At 56.9% G+C, this 18451-nt stretch overlaps 1 protein-coding gene and 1 long non-coding RNA gene across 13 annotated transcripts in view; one reads left to right on the top strand and one right to left on the bottom strand.

The window, feature by feature from the left end:
- PTPRS (protein tyrosine phosphatase receptor type S) overlaps positions 1-18451 on the top strand; it is a 135020-nt gene that overhangs the window by 37269 nt on the left and 79300 nt on the right. For 10 of the 12 annotated variants that reach the window (XM_055104044.2, XM_055104043.2, XM_034945943.3 and 7 more), the window contains exon 2: positions 17142-17326. In XM_055104044.2, the coding sequence (XP_054960019.1) occupies positions 17236-17326 (91 nt within the window). In that variant the 5' untranslated portion in view covers positions 17142-17235. Of the gene's footprint in view, positions 1-10165; positions 10315-17141; positions 17327-18451 lie in introns of those variants that run through there. The other 2 variants (XM_055104037.2, XM_063599793.1) reach the window with 2 other exon arrangements.
- Positions 8773-10079, bottom strand: LOC134729593 (uncharacterized). The gene is made up of 2 exons (XR_010110814.1): positions 9808-10079; positions 8773-9307 (listed from the first exon to the last, which is right to left on the bottom strand). It is a non-coding gene; the product is annotated as an uncharacterized LOC134729593 (long non-coding RNA).

Below are 18451 nucleotides of genomic sequence, written 5' to 3'. Positions count from 1 at the left end.
TACTGTGTCCCCAGCACCCAAGACAGCTCTAGCACACAGTAGGTGCTGGAGTTTCAGCTGTGACCAAAACCAGATCCCACCCTTGTGCACGGGGACCAGGAGGAATTAGGAGCTTACACCAAGCCCTGCCTTGGGGACCTCCCTGGTTTGTGCCTCGGTTTCCTTGATCTTTACAGACTTCAAACCCACAAAAATCAGCCCCGGGCACCAAAAGCCCATTTTCCCTGGTGCTTAGATGGGGAAACTGAGTCCCAGAGAGTGGTGAGGACTGGTTCAGGCCCACACAGCTCCCTTGGGAAGAGAACTTGGGCTTCCTGCCTCCTGTGAGCCACGGTTTTTTGGGGTTTTTTTTGTCTTTTTTTGTTTTTGTTTTTGAGACGGGGTCTCTCTCTGTCGCCCAGGCTGGAGTGCAGTGGCGCCATCTCGGCTCACTGCAAGCTCTGCCTCCCGGGTTCACACCATTCTCCTGCCTCAGCCTCCTGAGTAGCTGGGACTACAGGCGCCTGCCACCACACCTGGCTAATTTTTTTTTTTTTTTTTTTTTTTTAGTAGAGATGGGGTTTCACTGTGTTAGCCAGGATCGTCTCGATCTCCTGACCTCGTGATCCGCCCGCCTCAACCTCCCAAAGTGCTGGGATTACAGGCGTGAGCCACCACGCCTGGCCGAGCCATGGTTTTTGAAGTCAGGAATGTACCCCTAGGCATGGGGCTGTTTGGGGGTGGCCTCTGGAGGAGGCATCCGGCAGCCCAGAGCTGCACACACCAGCAATGACTCCCTTTCAGCTCCTAACACGTCAGGGAAGAAAGCCCAGGGAGATTCAGGGTGATCTGAGACACTAACACCTGCCAATCTCTTTGTAACAAAATCCCATCCGGCTGCTGGTGTTCGCAACAGTATCCAGCGGCCATGGGATAACTGGGTACTATTTTCATTGTAACAATGTTTCTGGTGACTTTCAAGGCAGGGCAGAATCTTTTGGGTCTTCCTTAGAGATATGCGATACTGTTGAATTAGTTTCTTAAGTAAATTGGTTTAAGGAAAAGACGGGAGACAGTGGCACGAAAGTTGTTGTTTCTAGACAGGGCCTCCCTCTGTCACCCAAGCTGGTGTTTAGTGGCGGGATCTTAGCTCACCTGCAACCTCAAACTCCTGGTCACAAGCAATCCTCCTGCCTCAGCCTCCCAAGTAGTTGGGAGTACAGACATGTACTGCCATGCCCAGCTAATTTTTAATTTTTTTTAGAGACGGGGGTCTCTCTTTGTTGCCCAGGTTGATCTTAAGTTCTGGCTCAAACGATCCTCCTGCCTTGGCCTCCCAAGGCTGGCCATGCCCAGCCTACATGAATGATTAAATCGGGGGCCAAGTGTGGTGGCTCACACCTGTAATCCTAGCACTTTGGAGGGCCAAGGCAAGGCGGATCATTTGAGGTCAGGAGTTCAAGACCAGCCTTGCCAACATGGTGAAACCCCGTCTCTACTAAAAATACAGAAATTAGCCAGGTGTGGTGGCATGTACCTGTAACCCCAGCTACTCAGGAGGCTGAAGTGGGAGAATCACTTGAACCCAGGAAGCGGAGGTTGCAGTGAGCTGAGATTGCCGTGCTACACTCCAGCCTGAGCGACAGAGTGAGACTCCATCCATCATCCAATTAATGGGGGGTATTGGGACATGGCAGAGTCATGAGCAAGGAGGGGAGGATTGGGGGGAGACCGTGATCACCCTTCCTGGGGACTGGTGGGTGCAGAGGGGGAGGATGTGCTTGAATGAGAGACCAGCAGGCATCTTGCAGAGAGGATGTGGCCAGATCCATTAAATGCATTTACAGCCAGGTGTGGAGGCTCATGCATGTAATCCCGGCACTTTGGGAGGCTGAGGCGAGTGGATCACCTGAGGTCAGGAGTTCAAGACCAGCCTGACCAATATGGTGAAACCCTGTCTCTACTAAAAATACAAAAAATAGCCAAGCATGGTGGGCACCTGTAATCCCAGCTAATCGGGAGGCTGAGGCAGGAGAATCGATTGAACCTGGGAGGCAGAGGGTGCAGGGAGCCGAGATCGTGCCACTGTACTCCAGCCTGGGTGACAGAGCGAGACTCTGTCTCAAAAAAAAAAAAAAAAAACAAACAGCAACAACTTTAATACACTTGACGCTGGCTCAAGGTGGGAGACGGTGGGCCTGGCAGGGGCCCAGGCTGGCAATGGGGCCTGGCAGGGGGACCGGCCATTCTGTCCCTCCCCCGTCCTCCACTTTTGGCTGATTCAGCATGTTGGCACTGCAGAGCTGACTCTGGCTGTGGCCTGGAAGCCTTTTCCAAGTTTCTGCCCTTGGGGCTGGAGCAAGAGCTCCCAGAGGATGTTTTGCTGGCCAGGCAGGGAGATCCAGGTTCAAAGCCCAGCAGTGTGGCTTTTGCTTTCTGGCTTTCCATGTCACTATGTTGGAAATGTAGAGTTTGGATACCCTAACGTGGCTGCCCAGGGAGTGAGAGTGGCCAGGGTACTGTGGCTGCAGATGGCACCTGCTGACCTCTGTGCTATTGGCCAGCACCTCTAGTCTCTGCAAGGCCTCTGAGCCATTGATGTCTTCACTCTTTCATATCTATATTTTTTATGGAATTTTTTTTTGTTATATATATTTTACCGCTTTTTCTTTCTTTTCTTTTTTTTTTTTTTTTGAGACGGAGTCTTGTTCTATCACCCAGGCTGGAGTGCAGTGGCACAATTTCAGCTTACTGCAACCTCTGCCTCTTGGGCTCAAGCAATCCTGCCTCAGCCTCCCAAGTAGCTGGGATTACAGGCATGCACCACCATGCCCGGCTAATTTTGGTATTTTTTGGTGAGATGGGGTCTCACTATGTTGCCCAGGCTGGTCTCAAAAACCCAGGCTCAAGTCATCTGTCCACCTCGGCCTCCCGAAGTGTTGTTGGGATTACAGGTGTAAGCCACCACACCCGCCCCACTTCTTCATTTAGAAAGCGTTTATTGAGCATATACTCTGTACTCGACCCTGGCAGTGACCAAGACTGACCTGGCCCCTTTCTCCCTGGCAGAGCTGGCCACAGAACTTTCTGCAGTGATGGAAGTGTGCTATGTGGGTTTCAGTACTCTGACCATGAGCCACACTGGAAATGTGGCCGGTGTGACTTGAGGAGCAGAATTTTAAATTTTATTTAATTTTTCTTTTTCTTTTTTTTTTTGAGATGGAGTCTCACTCCGTTGCCCAGGCTGTAGTGCTGTGGCATGATCTCAGGTCACTGCAGTGCCCACCTCCTGGGTTCTAGCGATTCTCATGCCTCAGCCTCCCACGTAGCTACGGCTACAGGTGTGCACCACCACACTCAGCTAATTTTTGTGTTTTTAGTAGAGATGGGGTTTTGCCATGTTGTCCAGGCTGGTCTCAAACTCCTGGCATCAAGCAATCCACCCACTTTGGCCTCCCAAAGTGCTGGCATTACAGGTGGGAGCCATGGCACCCGGCCTATTTAATTTTTCTTCATTTAAGTTTAATGAGTCACATGTGGCTAGTGGTCCTTTTTCTTTTTCTTTTCTTTTCTTTTATTTTTATTTTGAAGCAGAGTTTCGCTCTTGTTGCCCAGGCTGGAGTGCAATGGCGCGATCTCAGCTCACTGCAACCTCCGCCTCCCAGGTTCAAGCGATTCTCCTGCCTCAGCCTCCTGAGTAGTTGGGATTACAGGTGCGCACCACCATGCCCGGGTAATTTTTGTATTTTTAGTAGAGATGGGGTTTCACCCTGTTGGCCAGGTTGGTCTCAAAATCCTGACCTCAGATGATCCACCCATCTTGGCCTCCCAATGTGCTGGGATTACAGGCGTGAGCCACCACACCCAGCCGCTAGTGGTTCTTGTATTTGATAACTCAGACCCAGACAGTGAGTAAAGACAGAGAATTTCAGGTGACAGTAAAATAATGGGTAATGGGTGATGGGTGCTGCTTGAGCCAGGTGGTCAGCCAGGGCATTTCTGAGGAGGTGATCCTTGAGGGAGAGTGGAAGGGTGAGAAGAAAAGTGACAAGAAAATGTAGAGGAACAGTGCTCCAGGCAGAGGCATAGCCCGTGCAAAGGCCCTGAGGCAGGACTGCACTTGGGGTGCTAGAGGAACAGCGAGGAGGCCCATGTAGCTGGAGCAGAGTGAGGGGGAGAGAGGGAGGAATGGAGGGCAGGGAGGAGATGGGGCAGGTCATGCAGGGCCTTGTGGGCCACCAGGAGGACTTGGGCTTTGACCCTGAGGGAGGTGGGAGCCATGGAGGGCTGTGGGCAGAGGAGGGACGGGACCTGACTCAGGTGCACACTGGCACCATGTAGTGGGTGCTGTGGGGAGGACAGACTGGAGGGCGAGGGTGGGAGGCTGGGGACCAGGGCAGAGGTGACTGTGCTGGTCCGAGCAGGCAATGATCAGGCTGGATGGGTTGGGAAGGGAATATGGAGAAAGATGGACAAAGTGAGTAGAAATTTAGGAGAGAAACGTGAGAGTATTTCCAGACCAACACCATATGGGGTGAGGGAGGAAAAGCAGTGAGGGCCAGCTTCCAGGTTCTAGCCTGAGCCCCTGGAAGGACAGAGCTGCTATCAGCAGAGTTGGGGAAGACATGGGAGGAATGGCTTTGCTGGATCCAGCCACGCCTGAAGGTGTCACAGATTTTCCAGGAAGGGGAAGGTAGCCTGGCCTGCGGGGGCGGACAGGTGAAAAAGGCAGACATGGAGCTGGGGCGTGCCTGTGGTGGGCATCATGCCCGCTGCAGTGCGGCTGGCGGGTAGACCCGGCGCCAGGGCTGTGATGTGAACATGGGTGAGGCAGGCTCCTGGCTGGTTGGCACCCGCCCATGCCCCGGGTCATGAATGCTGTGCTAGGTAGGAGGCGGGAGCCTTGGGCATGGGCAAGACCAGGGCAGGGAAGCCGAGAGGAAGCTGCCCAACCAGTTTCTCTCTGGCTCTCACAGCCAAGAGTACAGAGTTTGTACCTAAATGAAATGTCTGGGGGTTTTGGTGCCAAATATGAAGGAGGTGGGACAGACAGGCTGGGGGAGGGGGTCCTGCCCCGGTCAAGGGTATGGTTTTATCTGAGGGTTCCCCATCAGGGAAGGTTTAAAGGCTTGAGAACATCCCAATGCAGTCACCCCTGCTTTGGAAGTTTCTTCAGGAGACGAAGGGACACAGCTGTGTCTAAGGATGTCCCTCACAGTGTTGTTTATAAGGGACATAATGGGATAAACAAGTGGGAATTGATTAAATTCTGTGACCTGGACACTGGAACATGGTCTGCTAATGGTGATCCCCATCGAACAAAAGAAAAGCACCCATTCGTATGCATAGAAGAAAGACTGGAAGGAGGCCGGGCGCGGTGGCTCACGCCTGTAATCCCAACACTTTGGGAGGCCGAGGCGGGCGGATCATGAGGTCAGGAGTTCGAGACCAGTCTGGCCAACATAGTGAAACCCTGTCTCTACTAAAAATACCCAAAAAATTAGCCGGGCGTGGTGGTGTGCGCCTGTAATCCCAGCTACTCAGGAGGCTGAGGCAGGAGAATTGTGTGAACCCGGGAGGCAGAGGTTGCAGTGAGCCGAGATCGTGCCACTGCACTCCAGCCTGGGCGACGGAACGAGACTCTGTCTCAAAAAAAAAAAAGAAAAGAAAAGAAAAGAAAGACTGGAAGGAAATGGTTAGCCTCAGGGCCATCGTATTTGCTGTTCCTCCTGCCTGCAACTCTGTTGTCATAGGTGTTTGTGTGTCTGATTTGCTCTCTTCCTCCAGGTGTAAATGCAATTATCACCACTTCTAAGAGGCTCCCCCAGGGACCCCCCAGTTTTTGCAGCCTTGCAGTGTGGTTTATTTAATTATTTTTGGCATCTCTTAGCACTGCCTGGCCTTATGTTATTGACAGTGTTTGTTTTTCTGTGGGTGTCCATCCCCCCTGCAACTTGTCTGTGCCCCCCCACAGGGGCAGGAGTGCTGGTTCCATCATGCTTACCCCTGTGTCCTCAGCACAACACACAGTAGGTGCTCAGCACACGTACAGGGAAAGAATGAATGAGAACGGCCGCATGAAACAGTTTCTCTCTAGGCGAGGGATGGATTGTGGGTAACTTTTATTTTCTTCTTTATGCTGATTTTACCTAATTTTCTGCTGCACGCGCCTATTTTATAATTAGAAGAAAAGTTATTTTGAAAAAAATTACCCCCCAACGTCCCAGCTGTGGGAGCTGACGTGATCCAGCCCCGTGTTCCTCCCCAAGGGCAGCCGCCTCCTGGGTGTATACAGAGGACATATCAATGGAACGTTTTTGGAGGGGCTCTGGGGGTCAGCCCCCAAAGGCACGGGGTAGGCGGGGCAATCAGGGAGGGCTTCCTGGAGGTGGCCACCCTTAACCTTTAGGGTGCTCAGGCCAAAAACCCAGAAGTCATCCTTGAGTCCCCTCTTTTCTGTACATCCCCAAATGAGCCGTTTAGAAAATTCTATTGGGTCTGCCTAGAATGTGCCCTTCTCCCCCATCCTCTACCCAGTCCAGCCCCAGCCTAGTCATCCCCCACAGTCTGCCCTCCCCACAGCAGCTGAGCATGTCTGTGAGTACCTGAGTCAGGGCCTTCCTCTACCCACAGCCCTCCATGGCTCCCACCTTCCTCAGGGTCAAAGCCCAATTCCTCCTGGAGGCCTCTGAAGCTGTGCTCATCTTGTCCCCATTCCTTCCCTCCCCTCCCTCCCCTCCCCTCCCCTCCTCTCCTCTTTGTCTCCCCTTCCTCACTCTGCTCCAGCAACACTGGCCTCCTCGCCATTCCTCCAACACGCCAGGTGCAGTGCTGCCCCGGGGCCTTTGCATGGGCTGAGCTCTCTGCCTGGAATCCTCTTTCACTTTCTCTCACCTTCTTCTGGTCTTCGTTCGCATGTCACCTCCCCTCTCTCCTATCCTGTGTTTATTTTATTTTACAGTTTTTTAGAGATAGGGTCTCGCTCTGTCGCCCAGGCTGGACTGCAGTGGCACCATCCTAGCTCACTGCAGCCTCAACTTCCTGGCCTCAAGCGATGCTCCTGCCCTCAGCCTCCCAAGTAGCTGGAACCACGGTCATGCGCCACCAGGCCCAGCTAATTTTTAAAAGTTTTTGTAGAGATGATGGGCTATATTGCCTAGGCTGGTCTCAAACTCCTGGCCTCAGGCGATCCTCCCTCCTCATCCTACAACCCTGAACCCAATCATCCTCAGGGCCCTTACCACCATCTGACCCACAGTGGATTTGATTTCTTTTGTTTCTCATGTGTCACCCTCATTAGAGCATCCACACCCTGAGGGCAGGGATCTTTGTCAGTCTTGGTCACTGTGTGTCTAGGATTGTGCCTGGCATTGGGGCCTGGCACAATTGGGGCCTGGTTTGTTTAGAAAAGGGTAGGCTGGGCTTAACCTTATTACGGGCTCATGTCTGTGATCCCAGCACTTTGAGAGGCTGAGGCAGGAGGTTCACTTGAGTCTAGGAGTTCGAGACCATTCGGGGCAACATGGGGAGATCCCATGTCTACAAAAAAATCCAAAAATTAGCCAGACGTGGTGGCACGTGCCTGTAGTCCAAGCTACTCAGGAGGCTGAGGTGGGAGGATCACTTGAGCCCAGGAGGTTGAGCCCAGGAGGTTGAGGCTAGAGTGAGCCATGATGGTGCCACTGCACTCCAGCCTGAGCAACAGAGCGAGACCCTGTCTTGAAAAAAGGGTAGGTGAAGATGCCTGCTTTATGACAAGGGCACACACAGTGTGGCCTTTGGAGGAGAATAAGGTCGGAGGGGCTCTCCTGGGTGAGGCTGGGCCTGATTGTGCAAATGTTTGCTGAGAACCTCCTTTGTACTGTGGACCTGTGCTAGGTGCTGGGGACACTGGGTGACCGAGACAAATCCTGCTCTGCCTGCCGAGGTCACAGTCTGGTGGGAGAGGCAGACCCGGGGACTAGGCGCATGTAGGGCTCTGTGCTGATGGGGCCACCCAGCCAAGGGGGAGGGCACCTGGCCCACCTCCCCCAGCCCCTCGGGGGCGGCTGTGTCCCCTGCCAACTGCAGTCACCACTGTGGAATAGGGGCAAGAGTCTGCCTCCACAGAGACATGGACAAGAGGCCCAGAGAGGGCAGGACTGGCTGGGAAGGGGCTGGCAAGCCCTTGTCTGCTGTCCCGAGTCCTGGGCAGCCCAGAGCCAGGCCTGTACGCCGCAGGTCATGCAGCCCTGAGCCTCCTGACAGTGTGGATTCATTGAGCACCTGTTCAGTGCTTGGCTTATGTGGCAGATGGGGAAATTGTCGGCCCGAGAGGTACGGGTCCTTTCTTGACACACGGGGCATCCCTGGATTCAAACTCGAGTCTGTATGAGCCCCGTGCCTTGCCACAGATACAAGCAAGGTGCCTACTCTGCTCCTGAGGGCCCACTGTGTGCCCAGCCGAGTTGGGGAGGTCACGCTGGTTGCTCCTACGCCTACATTGACACAGGGAACCTCCTGTGTGCCTTTGGTGATGCTGGGGCACCAGGCAGCCTCCTCCGTGAAGCACCTACTGTGTACCTCGTCGAGGATGGGGCTGCGTGGGACGGGGGACATCACGGCATCCTGTGTTTAGCACCTCCTGTGTGCCAAAGGGGCAGGCAGGGAGCCTGTGTGCAGACACTCACAGACCACCTACTGTGTGCATGGTGCTTTGTGGACTAGGCCACCTATTGTTGGAGATGGGGCGGGGCGATTCCATGCTCCATTTTGCAGAGGAGGGAAACTGAGGCATGGTAAGGGAAAGGGGCAGTGTTGTATCCCCCAGTGAGGGAGGCATTTATTCGATGTTTGAAGGAGATGGGAGCCAGCCACTGAGGTAGCAGTGGGAGGGCATGGACGGGAGCCGTGGGAGCGGAATTGTTTCTGCTGGGCTCTCACAGCCGCCTGTGTGTCTCCCATCAAAGCCCACGTCCTTTGCCCCACTGAGTAATGGCTTCTAGAGAGTGGGGCGTCTGTCTTCAGGATGGCCCTGTACCTAGATAAACCCAAGGGGCTTGAAATGATTCATGATATATCCTCAGTTCCGGGGGCCCCAGGCCTCCAGCAGCGCTGTGGTGAGAGCTCCTCCTCTGGACCCAAACCCTGGTTCCAATCCCTGCTCTTCCCGGCCGTGGGCAGCCGTTTCTCTCTCTTTCTCGGCTCCGTTCTTTGCAGAATGGGGGTGATGGTGGGGTCTGCCTCCTAGAGCCGTGGCCGGTGGCCTGAGGAATCACAGCTGATGGCAGCTGAGCGCCCAGGACATCCCGTTGGCGTTGGCGTTCGGGCTTCGTCCTCAGCGCGAATGCTGGGAAGAGAGGCGTTTTTTCCAGGGATAGGAGCAGACGCGGGAGCCCTTGGGTCTCCATCCCGGCCCCTGCCCCTGCCCCGTCCCCAGACCCCCAGGTCCCGCTGGGCTTCTGCATTCCGGGCCTCTCCGGTGGAGTTTTCAAACCCGCACCCCGGGCGCAACGCTGGCTCGGATTGGCCGCCCGGACAGGTCTGCCCCTCCCTCTCCCTCCTCCTCTCCCTCTGCTCCGGTGTCGCGGGCCTGGCACGGAGGCCCCATCTGTTTCCAATCTGGCCCTGTGCTCTCCGCCCCCTCCTCAGGCTTGTGGCGAGGGTGGGGGCCTCTGCCACGGTGTCCCCCCATTCATTCCCCTGGACCCCCAGCGGGAGGGAAGCCTCTGCGCCCGCGCCTCTCCCCCACCCTCTGGTCTAGGAGGGGGAAGAGGGGACGCCCCCCCCCCCACCACTGTGCCTCCGGTCCCACCCAAACTGGGAGGGGAACTCTGCCCCTTCTCCGACCTCCTGTAGTTGGGTGTGTTTGGGGAGCCCTCCGCTGCCCTGTCCGGCATCCAGCCTCCTCATGCGTTGCCATGGCTACGATCAGAGCTGGGGAAGCGGGGAGCAGGGTAGAGGCTCCCCGTGAGACCAGTCTTCGGGAGGGAGGGGTCTTGGGTCATGCCCTCCCTGGGGCGCCCCTTCGCTCAATGTTTCATGGACCCCTGCGGAGGCTCTCCGCGCTTCCAGATGGGGCTCCCCTCTGGTCCCCCCGCCCCACTTCCGGCCGGGGCCCCGCCCTGCCCCCCAATCCCCCTCCTCGGGGCCCGTCCCCTGCAGCCCCGCCCACTGCAACCCCGCCCCCTACAGCCCCGCCCCTTGCCCCGCCCCCAGGCCGAGCTCCCCAGGCCGAGGCCTCTCCCGAGTCTTCGCTGCGCGCCGCGCTCCGGGCGGACCAAGGGACGCGGGGACCGGCTGCGGCGGGCCCTGTGGAGGCCTCGCGGGGCCCGGGCCCGATCTCCGAGCCGCGGGGTGAGTGCGCCCGGGACCCCCTTCCACCCCGAGGCCCGGGCCGCGCCGGGCTTTGTCCCTCTTGTCGCGCCCCCTCCAGGCTCCGAGGCTGGGGGACACGGGGGTCCCCACAGCCCAGCGCGGGCCTGACCGTGCCGGCCGCCCTCCAGGGCCAGCTTGGGCCTGCTGCTGCCTGGCGCCCCCCCATTCAGGCCCGTCGCTTGCACTTTGGAAAACTCCAGACCGTTATGCTCCGCAGGGTCCCCTCCCCCGCCTGGCCCCCGGCCCGACCTCCTCCCCCCACCCCCTCTCCTCCCCCACCTCCCGGGGGCGGAGCCAGGCGCGGGGCAGCCTTCGCTGCCAGCCCGGGGGAGCTCTGATTGGGGACTTCGCAGAAGGCGGAGGAGGCAACAGGACCGCAGAGGGGGCAGGTAGCGGTGGGGGGTGCATGGCAGGAATCCCTGCTCTTAGCTACCCCCGAAAATCGCAGGAAGTTTACCTCCATCCATTTGTTTCCGCTCCTCTCGGGCCTGTGGACCCCACGTTGCCTCTGTGCTTTGTTGGGGGGCTTTAAGAAACTGGGGGGCTTGGCCTCAGGGAGGGGCCTGTGGTGTTGTCTTCTGAGACGGTCAGGGCAGCTCGTACCTTTCCTTTACCCATTCCCGTCCCTGGGCTCTAAGCCGTTCCAGGACCCGAGTCCTGAGCTGACAGAGTTTGGTGACCCTCCCCAAGGGGCTTCCTGCAGAACCCAGGCTGGCCTCAGCTGTCTGTTCCTTCCAGAGCCTCACCCCCACCCTTTAAGTCTCTGCCAGATCCCCTAGGGTGGATGCGAGGCTGTCCCCGTCTCGGCCTCCATTGCCTGGGGTGGTCTCTGTCTATGGTCTCAGTTTCTACCTCTGAAACCCAGGTGACGCCAGGGATGCTGTGGATAAAGTGCCAGGTGGAGCTGGTTATGCAGCAGGCATCCAGTGCATGCAGGGGCTTTGCCACGTTCCTGGGTTGGGAAAAGGGCTTCCATCCAGGGGGTTGACAGACCCACAGTGGGAGCACAGCTGTGATGGGGTAGCTCAGAATGGGTCTTGATCCACCCTGGGGCATCCAGGAGGGCTTCCTGGAGGAGGTGACAGCTCAGCTGAGACCTGAGGACAAGTATGAGGGCTGAGATTTGATGAGGATGTGAAAGGGTGTGCTGGGTGGAAGGAACAGTGTGTGTAAATACCCCTGTGGGAGCCAGGGGCCACAAGTGGGGGGATCAAGGTGGCAAGGGAAGCCTGGCATGGGGGGTTGTGGCATGATGAGGTCAGCAGAGGCCGGGCTGGCAGCTCTGGAGGCTGAGGTAGCAGTCTGAGTTTTAATACGTGTTGATGGGAGCCATGGAGGGTTTTAGAGCAGAGGAGAAACGGGGCTCAGCTTGGAGTGGAGGCATCTCGTGGCTGCAGCTTACAGAATGAACTGACCATGGGCCAGCTGGGGAAGGGTGTGCCAGGTGGGGGACCTGCATGCGAAGAGGCTCAGAGACCTGAGGCAGCGTATTCTGAGAACTGCAGGACCTTTCGGGAAGAGGGGGTAGGGAAGACGATGGATGCAGTCACATCAAGAAGGGCCCAGAACAGCGAGCACAGGAGCTGGGAGCCCCCGTGGGTGTGTGAGCAGAAGCAGGGGTACCCCCAGATCTTGGCGTCTCAAGTTGTTCCATGAAGCCAGCATGGGGGACACACTGACGGGGCAATTTTGGCAGCCTGGGCGCCCGGAGGATGTGGACCCTGGGCTCGACTGAGAGCCGGGCTCTGGCCTCAAATCCTAACCCAGCCCAGCCCCCTCCTCCATGCAGGACCCTTGGTGAGCCTGGGTTTCCTAATCCGTTAAACGGCAGAAAACACAGAGAACATTTAATGGGGCTCAGCACCCCAGGGGCACCCAGTGGACTTTAATGATTTCCCTCTCCAGGGCTGGGCCTGGTTCCCTGTCTGCCCCACCCATCCACTCCTGGCCACCAGGAGCCCTGGGGACAATGCCCTGAGCCTTCACGTCGTCCCAATACAAATCAATAGTCAATTAAAGCCAGGTCCCCGGACTTCAGTTCCGGGAAGGGCCAGCCCCACCCAGCCCCTCCCTGAGCCCGTTTCCTGATAGGGAGATAATGGCGCCCTGGGAGGGACAGTGGCTTGGCCAGAGCTGACTTGAGCCCACCAGTGGCCACAGAGCCTGGGCTTGCTGCCCAGGGGGGCCCTCGCTGCCTGTCCCTGCTTGAGTGGATGTGGGAGTGACCCAGGTGTCCAGGGAGGCTGGAGGCCAGGGTCCAGTCCTGGAAATGACGTTCCAGGCAGTGGCACGGGAGAGGTGTGGGTGGGGGGTGGATGTGAAGGTGGAGAGGTTGTGCAGGGTCAGGGGTCTTTCCCCTGAGTCCCACTGCTGGCATAATCAGCCTCAGCTTCTCCTGCCCTGGTGCCATGGGATGGCCCCTGAGGGTTAGGATTAGGCCCCCAGACTCCTGCCCCAGGACAGGGCAGGGTGGACTCTGCAGCCGGAGCCGGGGCTGGGAGAGGCACCGGGAGCCTCCTCTGGCCCGAGGAGCCCCCGCCTCGTGCGGGTGACACAGCCTGTTTGCTGCCCGGCCTGGGTCATAATCACCCCTTTATGCTTCCTGGACCGCGTGGGCACACAAAGCCGGCTCCCAGATCGCGTGACCCATGCCCCGGCGCCTGGTTGGAATGAGTGCCCACTCGCCCCCCATTAGCACCGCGGGGGAGCCCCCAGAGGCGGACAGCGGGCTCTACCAGGCCCAGAGAGAGTTGTCCAGAGATCTCGCAGTGGCCAGAGAAAGACACAGTCACAGGATTAAATGTGGGCTCTAGACCCGAGTCCCACCCCAGCTGGGGGCCTTGGCTGAGTCCCTGTTTTTCTGTGAGCCTCAGTTTCCTCATCCGTAAAAGGCAAGCGCCTGCCTCTGACCAGCTGCCGCGAGCTAGTGGTGGGCAGTGCAGCCCCTGAGAGCCAGGTGGGGCGGGCAGAGACCCTCCCTGAGCCCCACGTGGGTTCAGGGTCCAGCGGTCACTCCCTCTCCTTCTCCCTAGCCCTGGCTCAGCCTCGCTGGCCACCATGGGCTGCCATGCTTTTCCTAACAGCCGTATCATTTACTGGGAGCTTGCAGATTACTGCACCTGACTTAGTTTCCCTTTCTTGGCAGTGGCAAGGCTGGTGGCCCAGGCTGCCTTTTGCAAGAGGACATGGTGGAGGGTTGGCCTGGCACCAACCTGGCCATGTTCCTCCCTGCCCAGGGCCATGTAGGGCTCCTGGCTGCTCTGTGGGTCTAGTCTGTGTGCACCTCTCTGTCCTCATCTCTCCCCCTCTCCCTCCTAGGACCTCTCAGTGCTGCCCCCTTGCTCTTCCTCATGCTGTTCCTAGTGCAGAGACACCCTTGCCCCCAATTCCCATTCACCTTTTGGTCCTCAGCCAATATTAAATCCAGGAATGGCCCACGCAAAGGCCTGGGGGCAGGACTGGACTGCACTTGGGGTGTTGGAGAAATAGCAAGGAGGCCCATGCGGCTGGAGCAGAGGGAGGAGGGGGAGAGAGGGAGGAGGGGAGGGCACGGAGGGGACAGGGCAGGTCGTGCAGGACCTGGTGGGCCTCAGGAAGGACTTGGGCTTTGACCCCGAGGCAGATGGGAGCCATGGAGGGCTGTGGGCAGAGGAAGGATGGGCCCTGACTCAGGTGCTTGCAGATGCTTTCTGGTTTCTGTGAGTGGAACAGATCAAGGGACAAGGGAGGGAGCTGGGAGACCAGGGTGGAGGTGACGACATCTGTCCAGGTCGGTGACAATGGGGCTGGAAGAAGTGGAGGCAGAAGAATGAGTAAGAAGTGGGCAGGTTGGGGACAGATTCTGAAGGCAGAGCTGGTGGGACCTAGGGATCTTCTCTCCCAAATCCTTGCAGAGGACCTCACGCCTGGGGTTTTCGTGGAAGCAGGAGTTGGTGGGAGGATTGTGGCTGTGCAGGGTCCTATCCCCATCATGGGAGGTTCTCCTAGGGAGGATTGGCACCTAAGGGACCCTGGAATGTTTTGTCTTTGGTAGTGTCTGAACCCCACTCCCTGGGCCCCTCCCACCACCCTATTCCTGATACATCATCCATGCCTCAAATGCCCCTGTTACTGTAGCCCCTCATCCGTGCCCCTGACAGGCTGGAGTGGCAGATCTGGGGGGAGTCCATGGCCAGGCCCTGCCTGTCTGTGCCTGGCTCAGCCCCATCCCGCGCAGACATCAGGGAGGTGTGGGCCCAACATGGCTTCTGCCGTGGGAGCCAGGGTGTAATTAGGGCTGCCCGGTATAGAAGGTGGCTGATGCTGCCCTGAGGTCCTCGTGGGATGTGGGAGAGCCAGCTGTGGCTGGGGCCCTCCATACGTGTGCCCCACCTGGGCTCTCTGTGCAAGTGACTCCTACCCATGCCCTCTGAGCTTCAGGTTTGCTATGCTGCCTCAGTTTCCCCAGAGGCTCTCTGCAGACCTGCCCAGCTGCTCAAAGTGGTCTGGGACTGACCTCGCCCCCTCATGTGGCCAAGCAGATGTGCATTTCTGGGCAGGGCCAGCCGCTGTGGTCACCCTAGCCCCAGCTGGCCACAGGCTGTTTTCTCCATCTGGGGCCACCGCCTTCCTCGTTGGCAACTTTTGCTCTTAAAGGGCTAGGGCAGGGACTCAGAGTAAGGGACTATGCTCTAGGCTTTATTTCCTTCATCTTCCCAGTCCCCAACTGGTCGTGTGCAAGGTGTACCTAGAGTCTGACTGTGCGTGTGCGTGTCTGTGTAGCCTGGCTGTGTGCACATATGTGTGTAGGAAGGGAATCTGACTTTGCATATCTCTATTTGGCTGGCTGGCACATGCACCTGTGGTCTGCTGACTGACTGGCCTATCTATAGTCTGACAGTGTGCCAGCACCTGTGTCTGCGTGTGACGTTGACCGGCTTGTGCACCTGTAGGTATCTCTGATCTAATTGCATGTTTGCAGTTCCCTGTAACCCAACTGTGTACGTGTACTGCCTGCCCCACCGTGACCCCTTATGTGTATCTTTTCTGGCTTGGTGTATGTCTGTGGTCTGATTTTGGGCCTGTCTGTGTTTGTGGTCTGACTATGTGCAAGTTTTATTTGCCTGATTGTGTGTGTGTGTGTGTGTGTGTGCCTGTCTCTGCTGCCTGACTGTGTAAATGCATTTGTTTCTGTGTCTCTTGCAGATACGCAACCGCTTGCAGTCTGACTGTGTGTCGGTGTGTATCGGTGGTTTGACTGTGTGCATCTGTGTATGTCTGTGGCGTGATTTAGCAGGCATCATTCTCTGTGCCTGGTCTGACTGTATGCCTGTGGCCTAACTATGTACACTGAGGCCCCCCGAATCCCGTTCGTCACCCTAGGCTGTGACCTGGCCACCACCCGCCCATCCTTCCCCTGGGACCGCCCCAGGGCTGGGCGAGGTGACCGCAGCTGGGTATTTTGGGAGTCAGAATCACAGGGGCTGCCCCGTTATTATGCGCCACCAGTTCCTGTGGCCACGGCCTGGACCCGCCCAGGGCATGGGCTGGCATGGGTGCCAGCCTGACTAGGCAACAGAGATCTTATCCTTGGGCCTCTCCCTTCCCCTCCCTGGCCCTCTGACCTGGCTCTGGACAGAGTGGAGATTGGGGAGATGGGGAGGGGGCCATTCCAGGGTTCAAGGTATGTGACGAGGGACCCTTCTGCCCTGGAGGAGTTGAGGTTCTTGTGGGAGAAACGTGCTGAATGATTAACATCTTTTCATTTAGTTTGGGAACCAGGGTGAATACCATGGAGGATAACCTTTAGTCATATCTGATGATCCGGGATGTAGAATGTAGGGGGAATTGACCTTTGAGGGGCAGAGAAGGGTTTCCTGAGGAAGTGACAGCTGAGCTGAGACCTGTCATGTGGTGGGGACAGCATTCCAGGCAGAGGGCACAGCAGAAGCAAAGGCTTGGAGGTGGGACTGAGCTTGGCTGGCCTGGCTGTACCTCCAAGCGAGAGGAAACAGTGAAGTCAGCAAGAGTGGCTTCCCCTGGGGGCTCCGGGAGCCATGGGAGGTCTTAGAGCAGGGCAGGGACAGGCAGATGTGTGGGAGAGATTCGTCTTATAACCTGGGGGATCAGGTTTTAGAGCCAGACAGCAGCATAGTCTGGAGTCCCCTCCTTCCTGAGAAGCAGCCTGTGAGTTGGAGAAAACTGGGGCTCAGCACCCCTCAGTCCTGGTGTGGGGCTTGGTCTGAGTCAGGGGCCCAGCCTGCGTTGGGGACTCATGCTGGGGTTGGGGTTTAGCTGGTGGTTGGAGGCTGTCTTAGTCCATTTGGGCTGCTATAGCCAAATACCACAGACCAAGTGGCTTATAAATGACAGAAATTGGTACCTCACAGTTCTAGAGGCTGGGAAGTCCAAGATCAAGGCAACACAGATTTGGTGTCTGGTGAGGGCTATCTTCTGGTTCATGGAAGGCATCTTCTCCCTGTGTCCTCACGTGGCAGAAAGGGCAAGGGAGCTTTCTGGGAGATTAATCCCGTTCATGAGGTCTCTGCTCTCATGACGTAGTCACTTCCCAAACACTCCATCTCCTGTTACCATCATAGTGGGGACTAGGTTTCAACATATGATTTTTTGGGGGAGAGACACCTTAATTCTATAGCAAGGGCCCAGCACTTTCATTCCATCCCATCACCCCATGATCCTTCCCCATTGTCCCATGACCAGCCCCCGCAGGACCCTCCCCTGCTCCATGTGACCCTCCCTCTGCCTCCTCCATGAAGGTCTCCTGGATTTCCCCACTCGCCTCTCACAGCCCTCCATTGTCTCTGCAGACGTTGCCCCATCTGACGCTCGGCTCGAGGCCTCTCTGTGAGGGACCGGGGGGCCATCCCCCTCCAGGGCGGAGATTGGAGGTCACTGCCAAGCATGGCGCCCACCTGGGGCCCTGGCATGGTGTCTGTGGTTGGTCCCATGGGCCTCCTTGTGGTCCTGCTCGTTGGAGGCTGTGCAGCAGAAGGTAAGAAGCCGGCACGGGATGTGCAGGGGTCTGCGTGTTTGTTTACCTGTGTGCGTTTATGGCTGTGTGTGTGTGAGCACACTCCCCACCTCCTCCCTGGGGCCCTCCATTTTGCCAAATGGAACTTTTATGCTCCACAAATGAGGCTGAATGCTGAGGACTGTGTGCTGAGCCCTAAGAGATTCAGAGATAAATAATAATGCTGGTATTCATAAAGTAATAACCGTAATGATGATGACGGCGTCTGTTTCCCCAGCATCAACTCAGCCCCAGGCTCCATGCTAAGCACTAATTTTACCTGCTTCCTCTCCCTTGAGCCTGACAAAACCCAGTGTGCCGGTTCTGTTACCTTCCACGTTTCCCAATGAGGGAAAACGAGGCAAGGACTTATTTGAGATCACTGCTTAGTGAGCCACAGAGTTCACCTTCCCTTGCTGTGGGCAGTACCTACACCTGGTGGCAGACACACAGGCAGACAAACTGTCTCAGGCGGAGCCAGGGGAGGCTTCTTGGGAAAAAGGGCATCGGGACTGGGGTTTTGTGGGTGTATAGGAGTTCGCCGATAGAAAAGCCATTCCTCATCAGGATGACAGCACCCGGGAAGGCCTGCAGATGAAAGAGGTTGGTATAGTTTAGAGATGGGCAAGGAAGCATTTCTGGCTGTAATGTGAAGAGGATGTGGGTCCATCTGGGGCCCAATGCCAAGACTCACCCCACCATGAAGGACCTGGAGAAGGCATCACTCAGGCCCATGAGGACATAGGGGATGAGGGCAGTAGGGCAAGAGACTGGGTTCTGCAGTCAGGCTGGGTTTGAATCCTGGCTCTGCTGCCAACCTGCTGCACAACCCCGGGCTAGTGGCTCAGCCTCCCTTACCCACTGTCACAGAGCTCATATCATTATCCACATCCAGCATTCTTGTGATATGGACACGTCACAAGCCCCTGCCTGCTGCTAGGGACATAGCAGGCCGGCAATCCTGTGTTACCACAAACATAAGTATTACTGCTGGTTAACAAACTGGAGACATACACCCCTGCCTCATTCATTTGCGCTTTTTCTTATTTTCATGCTGCTTTTTTTATTGTCGTTTTTTCCTTTTGAGATGGGGTCTCACTCTGTCAC

The sequence above is a fragment of the Pan paniscus genome, chromosome 20 (assembly GCF_029289425.2).
Source record: "Pan paniscus chromosome 20, NHGRI_mPanPan1-v2.0_pri, whole genome shotgun sequence".
Taxonomy (NCBI): domain Eukaryota; kingdom Metazoa; phylum Chordata; class Mammalia; order Primates; family Hominidae; genus Pan; species Pan paniscus.
The sequence above is the reverse complement of the archived record's forward strand: the minus strand, read 5'-3'. Positions and strand labels throughout refer to the sequence as shown.